This window comes from Centroberyx gerrardi, chromosome 11, assembly GCF_048128805.1.
Source record: "Centroberyx gerrardi isolate f3 chromosome 11, fCenGer3.hap1.cur.20231027, whole genome shotgun sequence".
Classification (NCBI taxonomy): Eukaryota; Metazoa; Chordata; class Actinopteri; order Beryciformes; family Berycidae; genus Centroberyx; species Centroberyx gerrardi.
In genome coordinates, this window is record NC_136007.1 from 12,963,042 (window position 1) to 12,983,604 (window position 20,563).

General features: G+C 44.2%; 1 protein-coding gene across 3 annotated transcripts in view; it reads left to right on the plus strand.

Moving 5' to 3' along the window:
• Window positions 1–20,563, plus strand: part of nbeaa (neurobeachin a) — an 89,818-nt gene that overhangs the window by 30,249 nt on the left and 39,006 nt on the right. For all 3 annotated transcript variants that reach the window (XM_078286456.1, XM_078286455.1, XM_078286454.1), the window contains exons 4-13: window positions 2,476–2,571; window positions 2,882–3,003; window positions 5,328–5,454; window positions 6,509–6,628; window positions 8,212–8,358; window positions 14,087–14,284; window positions 14,885–15,018; window positions 15,662–15,770; window positions 16,395–16,547; window positions 18,588–18,756. In XM_078286456.1, coding sequence (XP_078142582.1) covers window positions 2,476–2,571; window positions 2,882–3,003; window positions 5,328–5,454; window positions 6,509–6,628; window positions 8,212–8,358; window positions 14,087–14,284; window positions 14,885–15,018; window positions 15,662–15,770; window positions 16,395–16,547; window positions 18,588–18,756 — 1,375 coding nt within the window. The remainder of the gene's footprint in view (window positions 1–2,475; window positions 2,572–2,881; window positions 3,004–5,327; window positions 5,455–6,508; window positions 6,629–8,211; window positions 8,359–14,086; window positions 14,285–14,884; window positions 15,019–15,661; window positions 15,771–16,394; window positions 16,548–18,587; window positions 18,757–20,563) is intronic.

The following is a 20,563-nucleotide window of genomic DNA, read 5'->3' on the forward strand; positions in this document are numbered from 1 at the left end:
AAGGGGGGGGCACTATGTTGTTTGTTTGTTTGTTTGTTTATCCATGTGACACACGTGATATGTCAGATATATATTTTAATATAGTTTATTGTGTTATTCACAAGTCAGTTACATTATTAGGTTTCACAATTCTTACTGTTCAGACACATTTTTCATGTATTCATTGTTATGCTATAGGAGAAAGAAAAGAGAATTGAAGTGGGAAAGGAAAAAAAAAGGTCAATAAGAAGGTAGTACAGATTTACAATACAAGGAAAGATTTACTAGTTGTCAAGAGGTAGTACATTTTCACAGTGTTTATTTCATTCACGTATGTTCTCTGGTTGCATGTGATGTTTTGATACAGAGTGTCAAGAGGTATAACCTTTGAATTCATAACCTTATACCATTTGGTAGAAAAGAGTTCTTCTTTATTTCTTATTCTATATGTTATTTTCTCCATCACATACACTTCTTTTACAGTATTTTTCCAGTCATCAATTTTTGGGGCTATTGACTTCAACCAATTTCTTGTGATTTGTTTAACTGCTGTAATTCTTAAAATTTGTCAGACACCATTGATCAGATTTTGATGAAACTTCGGGAAATGATGCATCTCGCTACTGCAATTTAGCATTTTCAAAATTACACTGATTGGCCAACAAGACATTATTGTTACTGATTGGTCACGAGGGGACTGCGTCATTCGTGGGGGAAGACATGTTTACTGTACTGCAGTATTACTTTACTGCACTTGCACGTCATATCAAAATCTTGACTATATGCAGCTGAAGCGGATATTCTCCATGAAGTAAATTGTTTCAATATTTCTGATATGTCAGTATTCTACAATTAATAGTCAAAACTTAAATTGCAATACACGACAGAGCTAGATTAATTGTGCAGCACTAGTTTGTGTGTGTGTGTGTCATTAGCCTAGATGTCAGTTGATGTGGATGGTTGGACTAACAGAAGAAGACTGGTGTGTGTCTGTGAGCATCTGTGTGTGTGGGCTTGTGTGCGAGTGTGTGTGTGTTCTGGATGTGAGTGCTGCAGCTCTGTGCCAGAACAGGGCAGTTTAACTCGCGTTTAACATTTAATCTGTTGTAACTGCCATCATTAATGCAGCAGAGGTTTAACTGTGTTATTTTTGTTAGAATGACAGATGCATGGCAAAACAAACAGTGACAACCTAATCAGCTGTGAAGGAGAAACAATGATGGAATAGGCTGTGAATTCTGTATTTTTTTTATATATTTTTTTCCACCAGATCATTCCCTCTGGGTAGGTTGACTGAACGCTCCTGCTCTTTTTCAGCAACACCCTGCAATACACTCAAATATAACACACAATACAAATATGACACAACATAACCACAGTCTTCTTCTGATAGCCGCTGAGCAGTTTGGGATTAAGTGCCTTGATCAAAGGCACTTTGACATTTGCCTAGTTGTTAAGGACCCCATGAAATGGCATCTTTACTTCCTTGATTTGATAATGCAGTGAAGGATCATTCAAAAGTCTAAACCAATGGGATATGAGTCAGGGAGAGAAAGGCAGTTTTATTTGATGGAAGGGGTGTGGAGGAGCGGGATTGTTAAAAAATCTGAAGGTTTTATTGGTTAGAAATGTATATTTACGCCTACTAGTGCAGTATGAGGTCACCGTGAAAGATACTCTGTTTTCCAGAAAGTGAAAGTAATGGGAGTTAATTTCATGGGGACTTTAAGTGAGGTAGTAGCATCTCTTTTTCACTTTCCTCCCCCCCGACTTTTTCACCGATGGAGTGGAGGTTCTAAGCAGTGGCCCTCCGATCACAGCCTCTCCCCATCTCCGACTTGCTCTGCCGTCGCTGCTCAGTGTGTGGTGACTGAGGAGTGCAGTGCTGTGTGATCCATTGGCAGATGCTGTTGCTGACTAGCCAGGTCAATACACCCTCGTCCCGTCTCGTCCATCTCCCCTCTGCTCATGCTCCAGGACAACCGCCATCAACAACCCCTGGTCACTGATCACTGGCCCAGAGCAAGAGCATCATCCATCCCCTCATCCCCCTCTCCACATCCCCCCTCTGTCCAATAACAATTCCCCGTCCCACCCTCTCTCTGCTGCCTAACCCCTCTCCCCTATTCACTGTCTCTTCCAATTTCTCCTCCCCCAGAGACGGATCGATTAAGGGTTGCCATGGTATTGATGAGCTGTTGTCGGGGGCGGGCGGGCTTGATTGAAGAGTTATTGATCCAGTAGGGTTGTGGTAGAGCCGTGATGTCACGCCACGATTTTTACAGATTCTCTCCACCGTTCCTGTGATAGCCAGCATCTGTCACATAATGAATGACAACCACTCTCCTTCCTTCCCTCCTTCCTTTTTCTTCCTGTCCTTCACCTCTTCCTTCCTGTCCTCCTTACACCTCCCCTCATCTTCTCTCATCACACCATTCTCCTCTCCTGTCCTGTCCTGTCCTCTCCTCTCCTCTCCTCTCCTCTCCTCTCCTCTAGCCGAGACATGCAATCAAGCTGTTGTCAGTGTTGAACCAGATGCCTCAGAGACACGGTCCTGACACCTTCTTCAACTTTCCAGGACGTAGTGCAGCGGTGAGGCGCATACACACACAGACACACACACACACACACACACACACACACACACACACACACAAACATACAAAGACTCACCTGAGCCCATAATCTCAGTCAAAAATCAGTCAAATCCATTCTTCGTGCACCTAAACGACTTAAGATTCCTTCATGGTGTCCTTGTTTGCATTCTGTCAACACATCTTAATTAGCGCTCTACTCAACCAATACAACACTTTGAATGGTGAAAAGGAAGTAATGACTGACTCATTGACACATTGATTGCTATAGAGATTGTCTGACGTGTGACGTTTGCACCCTCCTCCAGGCTATAGCATTGCCGCCAATTGCTAAATGGCCTTACCAGAACGGATTCACTCTCAACACTTGGTTCAGACAGGACCCACTCAACAACATCAACGTGGACAAAGACAAACCGTACCTCTACTGGTAAGTAGAATGCCACTCACCTGGACTATAATAGAATTAGACTTAAATCCTTTTGAGAACTTAATGGGGAAAACTCCTTATTTCTGTTGGAGAGTGGCACATTGCAAACCTGGATTGAAACAAGTCTTAAACTACTGGTTCTGAACCTAAAGGAAAAATCCACCCTAAAACACTTGAACACTGTTGTTGCTGTTTAAAAACAGCTATTGCCAATGTTCCTTGCTTTTCTGGGACCATGTTGCTGTATTTTTCTTATTGTAAATAAGAAATAACAGATAACTGACCCAACCTAGATGATGTGACAACATGTTGAGATATTTGCAGCGCAGCTACAAAGGAGTTTGATAGCAGAAAATATTTTCATCGATCTGAAACATCATAACATAAATGTCAGGTTTGGTGTCAGTCCCTCATCAAAGAGTCAAAGAGCAAGGGCTTCTTTCTAGACTCACTATTTCACACCGACATTCAGAAATCATACAGGGAGAAATCCATCTTAGAAGCCGCAGAGATACCAATTTCTCCACCATCTCACTTTTTCTTGAGTGGAAAAACTCGCTCTTTTGCTTTTGCTATCACTGTTGCTCTCTCCACACGTACAGTATGACACACAGCTGAATAGAACAAGTCAAACGCTAACTGATGTAGACGAGGCAGGTTGAGGGAAAATGGGTGCAACAAACTGTAGACCAGCTTGAAGGAAAGTTCAATTATGTCCTAAGAAGGAGTTTGATTAGAGCTCAATGCCACAGGATACCAAAAATCCTGAATCTCCCCTTTAAAACTTATCTGCAACGTGTCCAAACCATAAAGAAACCATTTTCTCTTGGTGTGAAGTAACCAACGGTTCCTTTAGTACTTCAGAGAATGAGTATTTAACTCAATAGACTGACTTACATGAACAGGGAGTTAATAGATAAACAGATAATGAATTCGAACATAACTTTAAATGTCACGACACTCCATTACGAGTGTGCTGCTGGGTGGATGCCTCGGCTGGTGTTGCAGTCCGGACCTCGCTGGCCTCACCGTTAGCGCTGTAAGTGCAAGCCGTTAGCCACTGTGAAGCTTCATTAGCTTTGACCTTTTATTTAATTGAACCCTCTGCTTCCACTGCTTGGTTTCTTCTCTCCGCCTCCTCGCTCTCTGATGATGCTAAATCCCCAGGCGTCCTGCCTTTACCTTCGCTCGCTCGCAGTGGAAATCTGGTTAGTTGCTGAAACAAAGGTTTTGCCAAAGAATTGTAGAGCTAGTCCTCAGCGGGAAGGCGGACATCCGTCCATACTTTCTCCTGATGCCATCACAGAGATGAGCTGTGATCATGGAGAGAGTCAGCATGTAATCCTGTTTCCTTAGTAACCAGTTGTCATGGTAAGTGGGGGAGGGGGGCGGAGGTGCCCTCTTCTCCTCTGGCCCAGGTCTTATCATCCTCCCCCAGATGCAGCTGCTACTCTAGCCGCCTGTCTGATGCTGGCCTCCGCCGCCGCTTGGAGACCGTGATAACACGCTGTACGCGCTCTTAACATGCACCAGGAATTCACTTTAGAGGGATTTATATCTGCTTGAAGTGTGATTCTTGTAGGCCTATTTTAGAAGTGAAATGTGTTCTGTTGTTTGATGAGGAAGCTTAGCTGCGAGACGGGGTTTTATGCGGAGGTTATGAGCGTGGGAAGAGAGACAGGATGGAGAAAAGTGGGGGGAAGGAGATTAGTTGTGTTTCATCCCAAACCTGTGGTCTGGGAGTGGGACCTCCTGGTGCTGCTGTGAAGAAAACATTGTTAAATCCTGCTAGGCTAAATTATGTGATATGTGAGTTTAAAGATGCCCTGGCTATATTGGGGAAGGGAAGCACGGATTCTACTTGGTATGAGTTGAAGATGCTCTGAGGAATAAATCACTGATCAAGATGTAATAACGTGCATGATAAAGGAAGGCTGACAAACCAGACAATATAGTTTAAATGCTGATGTTATGGCTTAATGGATTTTGCACAGATTGACAGATTCTTCTTTTTGATTTTACTTTTGAAGAGAGCTGTTCTATTATTTGCATTTTGAAAAAAACAAACAAAAACAAGTTTGTTATTCAAGGTCTCTAAAATGTAGTGAAACTGTAAAAGTATCAGAATTTTGTCACACAAGGACTCAAAATTGCGTACTATCCTTTAAGAAATACCATTATTTGTTTTAATTTGGTGCTATCCATCATTTTCTAACTGTAGCTGTTACTTTTTTTCAATTGCTGATATCTTATTTTGGAATGCACTTCTTGTGCAATGATTCAAACTGTCTTTGTTTTGCTTCCCCTCTCTCCCCCTCCTGCAGTTTTCGCACCAGTAAAGGGATAGGTTACTCCGCTCACTTTGTGGGGAACTGTCTAATCGTGACATCATTGAAGTCAAAAGGAAAAGGCTTTCAGCACTGTGTGAAATATGATTTCCAACCTCGCAAGGTAAGTCTTGAGTCAACACTGACGCGCACACGCACACACACACACACACACATACGCACACAGACCAAATCAGGCTCAACCAAATAGACTGTAGTGAGTGCAGGGAGCTTGGTTATTCTGTGCCACTTGTTAGATGAGACAGACTTTCGGTCCTGCGGTGCAGTTTCTCTCTCTCTCCCTCCTCCCTGCACTCACTAGGAGTGTTGATGAGGGTAGATAAGGTCTGTCAATTAAGACCTGCACACTGCCCCTCTACCGCACTGTCAGCATTCTACTGTCCTGCGCACACACGCACGCGCAGGCACACACACACACACACACACACCCTTTAGAGTGTACTTGCATGCAGAGATAAACAAACACACACAGACACACACACAAATGCACTTGATGAGATGGCCTTCCTCAGTATTTGCTGAGCCAGTAGAATCTGTATGCTGCCTAACAAAGTTCCCAGTGGCTCCATTTGATCAATTAATAAGTCACCATGTATCACAGCATTTTGTCCAGTGTGTGTGCGTGTGTGTGTGTGTGTGTGTGTGTGTGTGCCCGTGTGCATGTGCGTGGCTTTGTCCACTCCTCTCCTCAGCTATGCATACACCAGCAAAATTCTCTCTTCTTCTCCTTCTGCCCCCCCCCCCCCCCGTCTTCCTCCCCATTTCCATCTCCCCTCCTGGGAAGCAGCGTATATAGTCACCAGGGATAAGATGCCCTCTAATCAACATATACACACACGCACACACACACACACACACACACTATAAATGGGATATTAAGGTGAGGAAAGGGATAGCTTTGGGAGAGAGTCCAGGGGAGAGAATGTCTTCCATGTTAGCTAACCCTCTTAAACCGAGCTTATACTGTCAGACGGAGCATTCTCAATGTTGCAGAGACATGCATTTTGCCCAAACCAGACACAAAACTTTGTACATTTTGCTGAAACTTCCACCTGCCCTTGTGCAGTTAAAGACTGATGACCTTGACTTCATAGCAGGCTGTGTGGTGATTAATGCTGTCCTCCCTCTCTGTCTAAATGTCTTTTTGCATGTTCCAGTGGTACATGATCAGCATCGTCCACATCTACAACCGCTGGAGGAACTCAGAGATCCGTTGCTATGTCAACGGACAGCTGGTCTCCTATGGCGATATGGCCTGGCACGTCAACACCAACGACGTAAGGACGCCTACACACTTCCCTGCTTCTGTGATATTGGCAAACGTTTTAGGTTCGCCCTCTGCACTCATCAGCTGGGGCAAAGTTGACCTTGGGCACCGATCCAGCACAGCTTGCCCAACTCCAAGTTCCAACTTTTACAGTTAGTAACGGGCAGGTGTAGCTGACTTCCCTACTGCATTCAGTGTGGTAGTGGAGCCTTCATTATGTTCCTATGAGGTTCTTGACATTGCTGTGATCACCCAAGGTTGGTTTTATTCTCTACGCAGAAATACCACGGCCTTCCGATGCCTCACAGTTCATAGAAGTAAGAAAAGTAACATAGAGCGCACCAGCGAAAAAATACACCACAAAATGTGTTGATACTATCTGGGCTTGTTCTGTCCTCAAGGCTAAAGATAAAACTATTTTGTCATTTTGAAGAAGCAAAAGACTCAAGATCGAATGTGTGATAAAGGGTATCAGAAGGAAAGAGTAGATGAAAGGACAGCGGACACAGGGAGAATATAATAGCAGGTGATGACAACGTTGTAACAGACGGAAGCTGTGATTAGAAACAGAAAAGCAGAAAAAGCAGGAAAAAGGATGGTGTTCATCACCATCCTTTTGTTCTGTCCATTGCCAGATTCCAACTTGATTTGTTACCAAATGCCATGAACTCAAGACAAGAGACCCATTTTTGCATCAGAAAGAATGATGTAATTTTAAAATGCAAAGATCAAGAATAAAAAAAAAAAATCTCCCACAATGTGCCTGTTTTTCCACGTTGGGTCACATTTGTTGTAACATCGGAAAAAGTCTTTTGTGCCTAGCGCAGTATATGTGCTCAACAAAGCTAGATGAATCACTTTAACTGCACTGTTATCTGCAACTGTCATACAATACTGTGCAGTTTTGCACTAACCTTCATGTGACACTACTGTATTGGCTTGTATTGTGTTGTTGTTTTTCATTGTGCCTGGGGTGAGATCAAAGATGCACTTTCAGCCTTGGTTTAGACTATTCTATTCTATTCTATTCTATTCTATTCTATTATGTTCTGTTCTGTTCTGTTCTGTTCTGTTCTGTTCCATGTTCCTTGTTGTCTTGGTGCAAAATACAATATTTTGCTCTGTGTTGTGTTTTCCTAATTGCTGCCATCACTAATACCAGTGAGATGAAGTGCAGACAGATTGTTGAGAGACGTTACCACATTGTTCACTGAGCTATTGTCAAAAATCAATCAAAGTTCATTTAAAAAAATATAGCTGGCTAGTTAGTCGGCTACAGATCTAGCTGTCACAGCTACAGTAAGTGAGGGGTGGAAAGCCTTTGTTAGATGCTGAGTTTACACGTTTGTAGATTGTGTTTGAACTTGAAATGGATTATGTAACAGTAAAACTATCCCAGGTGCCCAAATTAATGCTCTGTGGCCCCTAGTCAAAAAGGGACAGTTGTGACATTTGCCTTCCTTGTTTGCAGCGGATCATGTTTAACCTCGTTAGCCCCATGGAAATCCCAAATCCTCTTTGCAAGAGAGGTCTGGAAGTTTGACTGAGCATGTGATTTGACAGCTATATCTTCCTGTGTGCTCCGTCTTGCAGAGCTATGACAAGTGTTTCCTGGGTTCATCAGAGACGGCGGATGCTAACAGGGTGTTTTGTGGTCAGCTGGGAGCCATTTATGTATTCAGCGAAGCTCTCAACCCAGCGCAGATTTTTGCCATTCACCAGCTCGGCCCCGGATACAAGGTAAGGCAGCATTCACATACTGTACTACCTTATCACCCACCGCACATCCTCTGTACAGTTTACAACGCATCAGTGTCATGCACCATTTACCAGGTAGAATACTATCGCAACCTGAGGATTGCATTGTCAGTGTTACTTATTAGTATTCGTGCCTGTTCATGTTGTCACTCAGTTAGAGGTAGTTGAGCCCATCAATCATTCTTGGGCTGTCAATCACAAATACACTTTAGTACTTTGGCGCCAGGGTGTCCTTGTGGTTGGCAGGTTGGGGGTTTAGCCTGTCGACAGTAATATGGATTTGCATCCCTTGGTGTTTCCTCTCTTATAGAGTACATTGATGCTGGAGCATGAGTTCCTTGTGTTATGATACACAAAAATAGGCATTAGACAAATAGGCTTCTTGTTTTTGCGCAGGCTACAGAAGTACAGTAGTAGCCTGTGTATGGTTCTCTAGTAAATCCACCTATTTGTAGGCTTGATCTAATTTCTGTGCATCATATTTGTCGGTGTGGAATATTACATTAAAGGAAGAATCCACCCTGAAACATTTTAACACTTGTACGTTGCATTTGTGGGACCATTTTGGTGTTTGGTGGTGTATTTTTCTTACTCCTGTAGATAACTGGCCGACTGTAGAAGGTGTGACATTGAGATATTTATAGAGTTTGATTGCAGAAAATTGTTCATCTGTCTAAATCATTACGGTAAACGGTAAATGTCAGGCTTTGGTGTCAGTCTGTCAGAGTCAAAGAGCAAGGGCTTCTCTCCAGAGCTGCCATTTTGCAGTGATGTTCAACAGTCATACAGAGAGAAACCCATCGCAGAAGAGGAAGAGATAACAATTTTACAATAGTCTCAATAGACCATAATGCAGTGCAGCCACAAGATATGTTGCATTTTGAGTAAGGGGTGTGGCCGCAATCATAGACAACGCCCTAATGTCTGCCCATACGCCCATCTGTGATTGAAGGCAGCAAGTTCATGCACGTTCTCCAGGAGTTGTCGAAAGTCATCCTGGGAAATGTAGGAAATCACTAACTGAAGTAGAAGAAGATTGCTGGAAAGTGGATAGACCAAAAAAGTAAATTACAACTCTTCATCACAAAATAACTCCCGGAACGCACTGAACATCCCAAACTGATGATGTCTAAGAGTATCCGAGGGTGGGTTCGAACTTAGCATTCCAAGTATTCAAATGAGGCTTTACAATGTTGGATGTTGGACACTGATTGGTTTGGAAATCACCATCTCTGCCTGTTGGCCTGGCTACCAGTGACAGCTGAGATGCCGCAACACCTTGCCAGCTGCCTGCGTCTTGTTTTGGCAGATTTGCAAGCCTCGGGCCACTTACAGCTTGTTTATGAAGGTGTCCAAAACTGACAAGATATCAGCACCATGAGACAGCGTGTATATCTGAGGCTACTGATGTGTGTGAACAGCTGCTGGTATTTCAGCCACTCCTCAGGAAGAGTATGTACAGAATCTGAATCAAACTTGGTAATTAAAGCAATGTAATTACCAAGCACAATAAATGCACCTGTGTTTGACTTGGTGATACGGAAGAAACAGTAACAGCAGAAACATATTGACAGCATGCAGAGTACAGGCCAAATAAAAGCGGCTTCCAGAATGAGGATGCTCACCACTGGTGTCGGGTATATTATGGAACATATCATACATTTATAACCATTTACACTTGTCACATATTGTTTTCAGTATATCACGTCACACGGAAAAGCATCTTGCGACATGGGAGCACAGATTTATACACTTGACAGCTTCACGCCTCTCTCCCTCTCTCTCTCTCTCTCTCTCTCTCTCTCTCTCTCTCACACACTCACTTTCTCACACAATACAACACGCGGCACGTTATACTGTGGAGTTCTGTTCTCACATGCTCCGCCTAATGATCACAGGCCTGGGGTTTGCCACTGTTCCGCCGTGCATACTGATTCCGTTCTCTGTCACAGGCAGCGCACGGTTCCTGAGGCTGATCAGTCAGATGATTGCCTCTCTGCATGGCGCAGTATGGGCTTCTCAGATGCCCAGAAGAGACCATTAAATGGCTCGGTTGTTTTGAAGCCGCGGGCCTTGGTGCTGGTATTGTATCGTAATGATGGGCGGACTGGTTTTTCGGTCAGCTAAAGGAAAACGCTCGTGGGGCTCAGCTTGTGTCACACAGCTCCCCGTCTTAATGCGAACACAGCTCTACCCTCCTTATTCTCATGACTTCACGCAGATGATGATGTGTGTATATGACAAGCTTACTCCTGCTGCTCCTGGGGTATTGCCTAATCGGTAGTGAAGAGGACTGCCTGTGTATATATGTGTGTGTGTGTGTGTGTCTGTAGCTGTGTGTAGGCCCTTGGTTTCAGCCAGTGTCAGTGTTACTGCGCGGTAATGAGGAGCAAAAGGCAGACAGACAGACACTCTGCTCGGTCTGCTAAACAAGCCGTCGGCACAGTGAGGGTGTTCAAGGTCTTCTCATCGGCTCTGCTCATGTTGCCCGACATGCTGTGTGTGTGTGTGTGTGTGTGTGTGTGTGTGCATGCTTTTGTCTAGTCTAGCACTTCCATGCTCTCCTAATGACAGAAGAAGATGGAACATTACCTCTTGTTTTTTCTGTGGGGGTTTTGGTGGAAGAATTCTCTAGTGTTCTTGTCTGTCTCTCTCTCTCTCTCTGTGTGTGTGTGTGTGTGTGTGTGTGTGTGTGGGGGGGGGGTGTTCATGTGTACGTCCTGTTACACACATGTTAATGAGTGTGTTGTTGGTTGCACTCTTCACCAGGAGTGTCCAGATGTCCTCACTGTACGCCACTGCCAACAAGCTGGCCACCACATAATTAATGAACCATGTGTGTGCCGGGACACCTGTATTGTAGGTTTCTGTGTGTGTGTGTGTGTGTGTGTGTGCATGCACATGTGTGTGTTTAAACTACTACATTATGTTGCCTCAGTGTATTTGACAGGTTTCAAAATGCCTTATCCATTTTTAGAAATGTTTGTTTCACTATTTCACCATTTCAAAAATCCTACAGGATTCCATTTTCTAAAATAACAGTCTTGTAAGGTATTTATACATCTAATAAGTTAAATATATAGTTCTTTACAGTTTTCTATTCCCATTTAAGTGTCGATGTGTGTGTTGCTATACTTAGGTGGACCAAATGAAAGGATGGAAAGATGAGGAAAAGCCTCCATACTGAAGACATTTTGCCAGTCATCACTTTTTCTAAGGCACTATTTCAGGGTTAGGGCTTGAGTTTAGGGTTGATTTTAGAGTAAGGATTAGGTTTAGGTTAGGCTAACGGTTAAGGTTTGGCATCTTGTGGACAGGGGTTAGGGAATGAATATAGTCAGCGCAAGGTCCTCACAAGTAGAGTAATAACATGTGTATATATCTAATAACTTAAATAATATTCCAAAATGAGCTTTACCCTCATACCCTTTTGCAAGAGAAGCTGTTGCCTCTTTACAAATGGCGGAGACCTCATTTTGGAGTAAAAGTAGTCTTGGTGTGTAGTTTGCTGTGTGTGTGTGTGTGTGTGTGTGGAGATGCGGGGCGGCCTAAGCTGAGCTGACTGCAGTAGATGTGTGCTGTTATCACTGCAGGCCAGTGTCGTATCTGTGGCTCTCAGGTGTGAGACAGGCCGGGGATGTCGCTTTAAGCTCCTCCGCGTGCGTTTTGTGCGCCCAGGTGAGGGAGACCTACGTGTTCACGCAAGAATGTGAAGGCTTTACATATGTAATAATTTGCACCGCTTGCACGTTGTCTAGACTTTTCCATCGTTCTATCATGTTTCCCCTGATTTCCAGTCCGCCTGTGGAATCCCTCTATACGACCCTAAATACTTTTAAGAGTCAGCAAAGCTCTTTTACACATTCAGCTACCTGCCTCCCTCGTTTAGCCGGGTAACGTAAATATAAGCCCACGCGCACACACACACACACACACACACCTACATGTATTCACACGCGCAAGCACACACTCTACTACATAAATACACCACATTAAATAGGCTTACACTGCAAAAATCGTGCATCTTAATGAGTATATTAATGTCATATTCAGGCTATTCCGTGTTAATTTATAGTGCAGAAGGCCCGCCAAACCTTCAAAATAAAACTATGAGCAATATATTTGTGTTTTTGATTGATTGTCCCTTCAAATGCTTACAGAATTATTGGTAAGCTTTTAATGGATACACTTTTTAACACAGCTGTTTAATAGATAGCTTTTTAACACGGGGTCACCAACTCTCGTGCTTCACAGGCAGAGCAATATGTTAAGAAGGCAGAGAAAAAAACAAAACGTGCATGCTGTCCTATCACATAATTACTAGTGCAATTCACGTTTCGTTGGCGCCTTGGCAAGACCGAGCAAGTGTGTGTGCGTGTCCGAGTGTGCTGCAGGCAGAGTAGCATTCAGTTTATTTATATTTACTCTATCAGCACCTCTGTTTACTGGTCTATACAAGTGGGCATGTGTTTCTGTGTTGAAAAATTGCTTGTGGGTCTTAATTTAGCCTTCTCCTTGTCAAAACACAAGTGGACAGAAAGAGGAGGTTAAGGTTAAGACACTGGTGGATAGCGGTAGATTTGTATTCGGCCTTTGGACTGAGATGTGGATGCTGCACCGAGCCCAGGCTGCTTCTCTAGAGCCCTCTCCTTTTGTGTCAGTGTGCTCTTTGCATCACTGTGAAGTTTTGTATTGCACGGTAAGAATCGCTCAGGGCGCAGCTTCTACAGCAGACCTCAGATGAAAGGTTTGGAACGGGACGGGGCCTCCAGGTGTGTGAGCAGCCCGGGGCTTTCCTGTGCAGTCGGGCTGAGCGAGGCACCTGGGGACCCAGGCGCTCGGAGGGGAGAGCGCCCCCCCTCGCCCGGAGCTGCTGCAGAGGGTGAGCAGAGTAGCTCGCTGGCCTTTCATCTGGGTGACTTCACATGTGCGTTATCGGCGCAGCCGCGGGATATTTGGCCTCACAGACAGACACAGACGTAGACACAACAGACACACACACACACACACAACACACTCTTCCCCTTTCTCCATGGATGATGTAGATTCATTGGTATTTCTCTTTTTTTTTCTCCAAGGTGGCTGCTAAAAGAAAAGAGGTTGTCTGTCTCTGAAGTGTTCCTTAGAGGTCTTTACAGTTTTCCTATCCTCCATAGTGAAGACATTTTGCCAGTCCTAACTTTTTTTTTTTTAAGGAACTATTTCAGGGTTAGGGCTTGAGTTTGGTGTTCATTTTAGAATAAGCTAAGGTTAAGGGTTAAGGTTTGGCATCTTGTGGAGAGTGTTAAGGTTAGTGAATGAATATGGTCAGTGGAAGGTCCTCACAAGTAGAGTAATAATGTGTGTGTGTGTGTTTTATGTTGGTCGACTACAAAGAGAGAGAATGAATCTCTCCCACGCAGCCGCTCTCCCTCTCCCTCTTTCATTCTGTTCTAATCGAATTAGTGCCTGGGCTAGCGCTGTGTTCATTAAGCTAATGCTGTGTTGTTTACACACGGCTCATCGCCGCAATTAGACAGACTCCATTTTGGGTGTTGAACTCGTACACGCAGACACACATGCCCTCGCACTCCTCCTGTCTCTTGATAAGTAATGAGTGTATCTGATTCCAGTTTTTTTCTGTCTCTTTGCCGCTCTCACGCCCCCCCCGTCACCTCCCTATCCCCTCCTCCTCCTCCTCCTCCTCCTCCTCCTCTCCCCGTCTCCGCAGAGCACTTTCAAGTTTAAGTCGGAGAGTGACATCCACCTGGCCGAGCACCACAAGCAGGTGCTGTACGACGGCAAGCTGGCCAGCTCCATCTCCTTCACCTACAACGCCAAGGCCACGGACGCCCAGCTCTGCCTGGAGTCCTCGCCCAGGGAAAACCCCTCCATCTTCGTCCACTCTCCACACGCGCTCATGCTGCAGGTCAGTGTGGCCGGAGTTTTCTGGACGGACGAGCGGTGCTTTGTCACAGGATGAATTGATCCTGGCTTGAATCGCATTTATGAATAATTCTTAGCATTTCTTTTACCCTGCTCACTGGACTATAAAGGGGTTTACTGCAGCACAATTTTATTTTCCTGCATTGACAGGAGAAAAAAAAATACAAAATTGACTGTCACATACTTTCCTGTGATTGTTTACACTTTCTGGAACTCATTGTATCTGGCAAACCCCATCCATCTTTCTTCAAAAACACTAAGAATTATTTGCAAATGCTAATTGGCCCAGGTCTGGTAATACTAAGTAATCGTTTATAATCGTATTTTCAATTAATGCTTAAAATACTGGTATATATAAATACTGAAAAATTGAAGTTACAATGCCTGTTTGTATTGTGATGAAAGATGCAACAAGGTGCACAAAATCTTGCAAAATAATCACTGAATCTACTGTAAGTCTGTGTACGAGGGCTTTTTAATGTTTTGTTGCAGTCGGTGAGTGAGTGTGTTTGTTTGCGTCTGAGTGTGTGCGCGTGTGTGTGTGTTTTTCTCAGCACTAACAGCCTGTCCCTCCGTTCCTCAGGATGTGAAGGCCATCGTGACACACTCCATCCACAGTGCCATCCACTCTATAGGAGGCATCCAGGTCCTCTTCCCTCTCTTCTCCCAGCTGGACTACAGACAGCTCAACGACAGCACCGTGGACACCACAGTCTGGTGAGTGGGACGGCGAGTAACGAGGGCGAGGAGGAGGGACGGAAGACAGAGGTGAAGGGATCGGGGGAGGAAGTGAAGAGGGGGGGATAGTGGGCACTGATGGAAGACGGGTAAAAAGGCATGATGGAGGGAATGAAGGAAGGAAAGAAGGAATGAAAAAATCTGTCCTTTACATTCATTTTAGATGGGACCCACAGCTGGTAAATTGCCCCCACAGCTAGGATTTCCGTTCTGTAAATGGTTTATTCTGCCCAAAAAATAACATTTACATTACAATTACTGAACAACTATCCATATATCATGATGTAAACATCCAAATAAGAGCAATCCTTAAACTGCAGCACCTACTGTATCTGATACTGGAATGAACTAAAGAGTAAACAAGGAAAAGGGAAGGGAAGTGAAAAAGGCACATGAGAAAGAGATGTAAGATCTTGTAAGAAGTGTAAGAATGTTCCCTCTGAAAGATCAACCTTAGATATTCACAGTTATGCTGCAGACCAGAAATAACCAAGGAGAACATGTAGAAGCCGGATTTCAAAACAGTTTTTTAATGAAATATGTGTTTGGGTGTGTGTGTGTGTGTATATACATGTATGTGTGTGTGTGTTTGCTCATACATGTGTTTGTGTATTTGCTGCAGTGCCACCCTGTTGGCGTTCCTGGTGGAGCTGTTGAAGAGCTCAGTGGCCATGCAGGAGCAGATGCTGGGAGGGAAGGGATTCCTGGTAATTGGGTACCTGCTGGAAAAGGTCAGTATACTGTATGTGCCTTTGTCTGTTGGCACTCACACCACATGTCAGTATGATTTTGGGCAAAAGGCCTAAGCGCTATACAGTGTGACATGTTAATATTTGCTATTCTGACATTGAATCTACTAGTGGTACTCCTACTTATCTAATAGTGTTTATCAAGGTACCCAAACACACTTTACAACAGTGGTTCTCAACGTGGGGCCCGGGCACCACCAGGGGTCCTTGAGAGGGTTCCAGGGGGTCCCCAGAAAATTGATGAATTGTTAAACTTCACCATTATTTTATTTACAAGAAGTTAACACCATTAGAGAATGTAGAAGAAAAGACTAATTTGATCATAATTTCACTGTTATCTCTCTACCTACAATACACATAGTCATGGAATTCTGGACAAAATCATATCTAACAATAAAAATATTCTCAGATTTGGGTTTGAGAGACAAAATCTCATCAAATGGGGGTCCATGGCCCTAATGTGGACTAAATTATGGGTCCTTTATATGAAAAAGGTTGAGAACCACTGCTTTACAAGACACTTTACAAGGTCATCCACCCAATAGGACATTGCATGACCGTCTGATCTGGTTAAATCATGGGTAATAATTGCTGTCCTGTGTCCAGTCGTCGCGGGTCCACATCACCCGGGCCGTACTGGAGCAGTTCCTGTCCTTCGCCAAGTATCTGGACGGCTTACCACACGGAGCGCCGCTCCTCAAACAGCTCTGTGACCACGTCCTCTTCAACGCCGCCATCTGGATACACACCCCTGCCAAGGTCTGTGTATATTTATATGTACAGTGTGTGTGTGTATGTGTTTGTATGACCTTGCTGCTAAACAGGGTAGACGTTGAAGCAGTAGAAAGCTTTTGTCACAGTGAGAGAAAGTGAATTAAAGTCAAGGCATTTTTGGTTTGAAGAAGGCGGTTGATGAGTGAAAGACTGCCAGGCATAAATTGAGGCAGAATACTGCAAACGGCGAAAAAGAGAGATAAAGAGAGAGAGAGAGAGAAATTGTATTTTCTGTGTATAGTTTACGAGAGGAGAACAATGAGGGCTTTGTCTGAAGGCAAGGAAAATTGAAGCAGGCAAAAGGAATATAAAACAAAGAGGAGGGAGGGACTGAAATCCCAGGGGCCGTTGCCCTTTACAGTATGTTAACAAAGGAGTTTGCAGGACACGGAAGGAGGAGCTGGCATATCTCGCAGGGAAAGGACAGAACACGCAGAGAGGAGGAAACACGGAGGAAAAGTGGCATTTGAAAAGACCTCAGGACAGGAGAGAGACGTGTAGCTTGAGGTTCCTCCTCTCCTCCTGCGCTCTGAACTAGATGTGAGTGTTCCTGCCGTCCCTGCGGGGCCAGCCGGCTCTTACCTCCATTATTTTCAGTGCTTCCTGACTCCCCGTCTCCCCACCTCTGACCCTGCGATGTGATTGGCTCCCGGGTGCAGCAGTACTAGTCTCCAGGGCATGCCGAGTTAAGACGGGAGAAACGCGACCTGGCAGCCGCTGCTGCTGCAGAACAGCGGCTCAGGAGGATCTGGTCTGAAACTCAGACTCCAACACAAACTAAATATATCTGCCTTAGATGACTCGTCACCACATGACACATGATAATAGCTAGACTGGAGGATCGCCTAATGGTGTCCTTACCTTGAAGTCAGCATGAATATAATACGGATGAATTGTCACTTAACCACAGTGCAAACGGGTCGTAATGAGGACAAAACATACTATAATCAACTTAGTAACCAGCAATACAAAGAAGCATCTTTTAATCCTTTAATCTTACTTTCCCCCGTACCGCTCTTTCTCCCAGTTAGCTTTATTATTTTCTGTCCTCTGCCTGTGTCCAGTCCACTTCTCCAGTGTATTATCATCGCCTCCATTATTGGCAAGACTAGCCTTGGTTACATTCAGGACTCGAAGGAATCGCATCTGAATCGCGTCTCTCATAACTTCTATCCCCTACGGCTACTCGCACTGAAAATAACGCTCCTGTTTTCTGTACCTAGCACTTCTAGCAAACATAATAATCCTTTCAGAGACGCAGGAATATTTGAAGTGCTGTCGGGGCAGTGTGGCTCTGATTATTGTGATCCTTACTAGGCGCCGCCTGTAATGCCGGTCATCTAGGAATTTAAACTTGCTCTACGGCTGAACTCGTTGTAAATCGCGCTCGATAGAAAGCGTCAGCTAAATGTGTAAAATGTAATGTAATGACGGCCATTTAAGCCGGCCAAATGCTCTCTCTCTATTCCAGATGAGCTGTGATGTGGTGCGGCCGGGGCACGGCTCCTCACTAATTCCAGCCGCTTAAATAGAGCTACCTCGTTAAGGCCGGTCCTTAGCGTCATGGTCACCGTAATGAGCTCAGAGATTTGTGAGCGTGCAGCGGAGCGGAGTCCGTACGCAGGCAGCAGAGAAATGGTCGGAGGAATATTGAGAGAGGGGAAGAAGGGAACAGGGGGAAGGAGAGGGAGGAGTGAACGAGCAATGGAGAGCGCCCTCTGTAAATGTCAGCGCCGTGTAAGGAGCTCCGCAGATGAGGCTTGACGGCTTCAGGCGCAGAAACAACAAAAATAACACCGAGTGTGGAGAGCATCGCTGCTTTCGCTGGAGGGAGGTTTCCTATTGTTCCCCTGTGGCTGTCTTCCCGCAATAAAACTCTTTGCTCTTTGTTTGAACACTCTGTAAACACGCGCCGTCGATTCGTTCTTCCCCGGCAGCTGTCTGACAATTTGTTTTTGTCCATCTCCTCGTGTGTGTATGTATACGTATCTATGTGTGTGTGTGTGTGTGTGTGTGTGTAAACAGGTCCAGCTCTCCCTCTACACGTACCTGTCATCCGAGTTCATCGGCACCGCCACCATCTACACCACCATCCGCCGCGTCGGCACCGTCCTGCAGCTGATGCACACGCTCAAGTACTACTACTGGGCCAGCAACCCACTGGAGTGCAGTGGAATCACTCCCAAAGGTCTTGGTATGTTCACACGCACACACTTACACACACACACACACTACAACCTTTAGAGTTCCAGAAAGAAAGAGAAGCGGCAGAGAGGAGAAGAAGAAGAAGGAACAATGAAAGTCCCTCCTACACTCCTAATGAACACCACTGGAGATTTAAAGACACAAGGCCTGACCTGACATTATATATACTGTACTATAGTGTGTGTCTATCTATTCATTTGTCTTCCTTTGTGTGTGTGTGTGTGTGTCAAATTATCCTCCTCCTCCCTCCCACTCTGTACTCCCACTAGCTTAAACCCATTTAATATATACTGTATATAATGTTCAGGAGGTCAAACAAACAGCAGTAATACAAAAGCAATTTTTAGTTATACTAGATCTAGATTATTTTTGACTTCACACAATAATCTCATCCTTTACACACTTGTTTTTATTTCCCTCCTTAATGGCTGTTAAAACCCTGTCTTCTTTAGAGCAGTGTCAGGTAACGATCCTATTTGCAAGCCCATTTCATCCTTGTCATAAAAATGTAGAGTGGGTAGTCTCTACAGGTGTATTAAGAGCTTTGCTCCAAAATAAGATACCCACCGCTTGAAAAGCGTGACATCCACTATTACCCACTAAAACAGGAAAACATACTGCGTACGTACTGTCCTTTTTAATGGATAGGAATGTTGCAATAAATTGTATGTAGCCTATACTGTGAGCAGCGATGACCTTGAAACTCCAAATATATTGAGAAGACTAGCTTGAATCGTTGTGAAATTATCAAATCATTTTCTGTTTTAACTGAGAACAACTGCAGTAAATATACAGTCTTGAATAGTTAACTAAATGTTAATTGGGTTTGGATTTTTGAACAAACAACTTATTTAAAGTTAGATCAAAATATTAATTCTATATTAATTTGCCTATAATACAAATAGCAATTTGATCATCTTTTCAACATGGAAATCATGACAGGAAAGTGTCAATTAATTTGAAACACACACACACACACACGTGAGAGGAATGGAATTTGGGGATAAAGATAATTAGCGGTAGCCTGGAGATGTGGGCTCGTGACCAGAAAATGTGATTCCTCTGACCGGCTGGGAACATTAGAGCGGGGGAAGTGGATGAGTAACGCTCTCCCTTCCCTTAACAACTACCGTCAAGCTGCCCTTGAGCGAAGCACTTTGCCCTCAGCTGGTCAGTTGCCCGCCATAGAACTAGGCAGCTCCTTGGTGTGAATGTGTGTAAATGTCTGAGTGTGAAGCAGGTCCTTGCTGGAAAAGAGCATGCATGCTGTTGGATAAAAAAAAAAAAAAAAGATGCCTGTGTGTGATGCCTACGTAACAGAAATCTCTTGTTTTGCATGCTTGTAGTCAAATGTGTGCACATGCCTTTTATACTTGAATGCAATGTATTAGAAACAGCATTTTTTCATGTTTGTCAAAGAATTACATGTATAAAACATTTTGTATTCAAAATGCAGCACACTGCCAGTGAAATTTTTATATTTTCAACATGCCCCGATCCCCTTTGTAATTGAGCAAGGAGCAGTGTTAAAGTAGCCACACACCAGGGCTTAGGAAAGGTCTGAGTGTGCCATTCAGTTTAATCAACCTCTTCCTCTGCCCGTGACTCTCCACTGACTATCAGTCCGCATCCCATGTTGCCATGGCAACAGACAGATTTGATTGACAGATCCAAGGGAGCTTTTGGAATTTCTAATCAAACGGCTGTCTGGCTTTATTTCTTTTTGGCGATATTGCTGTTTGGCTACTAGAATTGAGCCCCGTGCAGAACTGCCGATAATGGTAGCAATTAGCCTA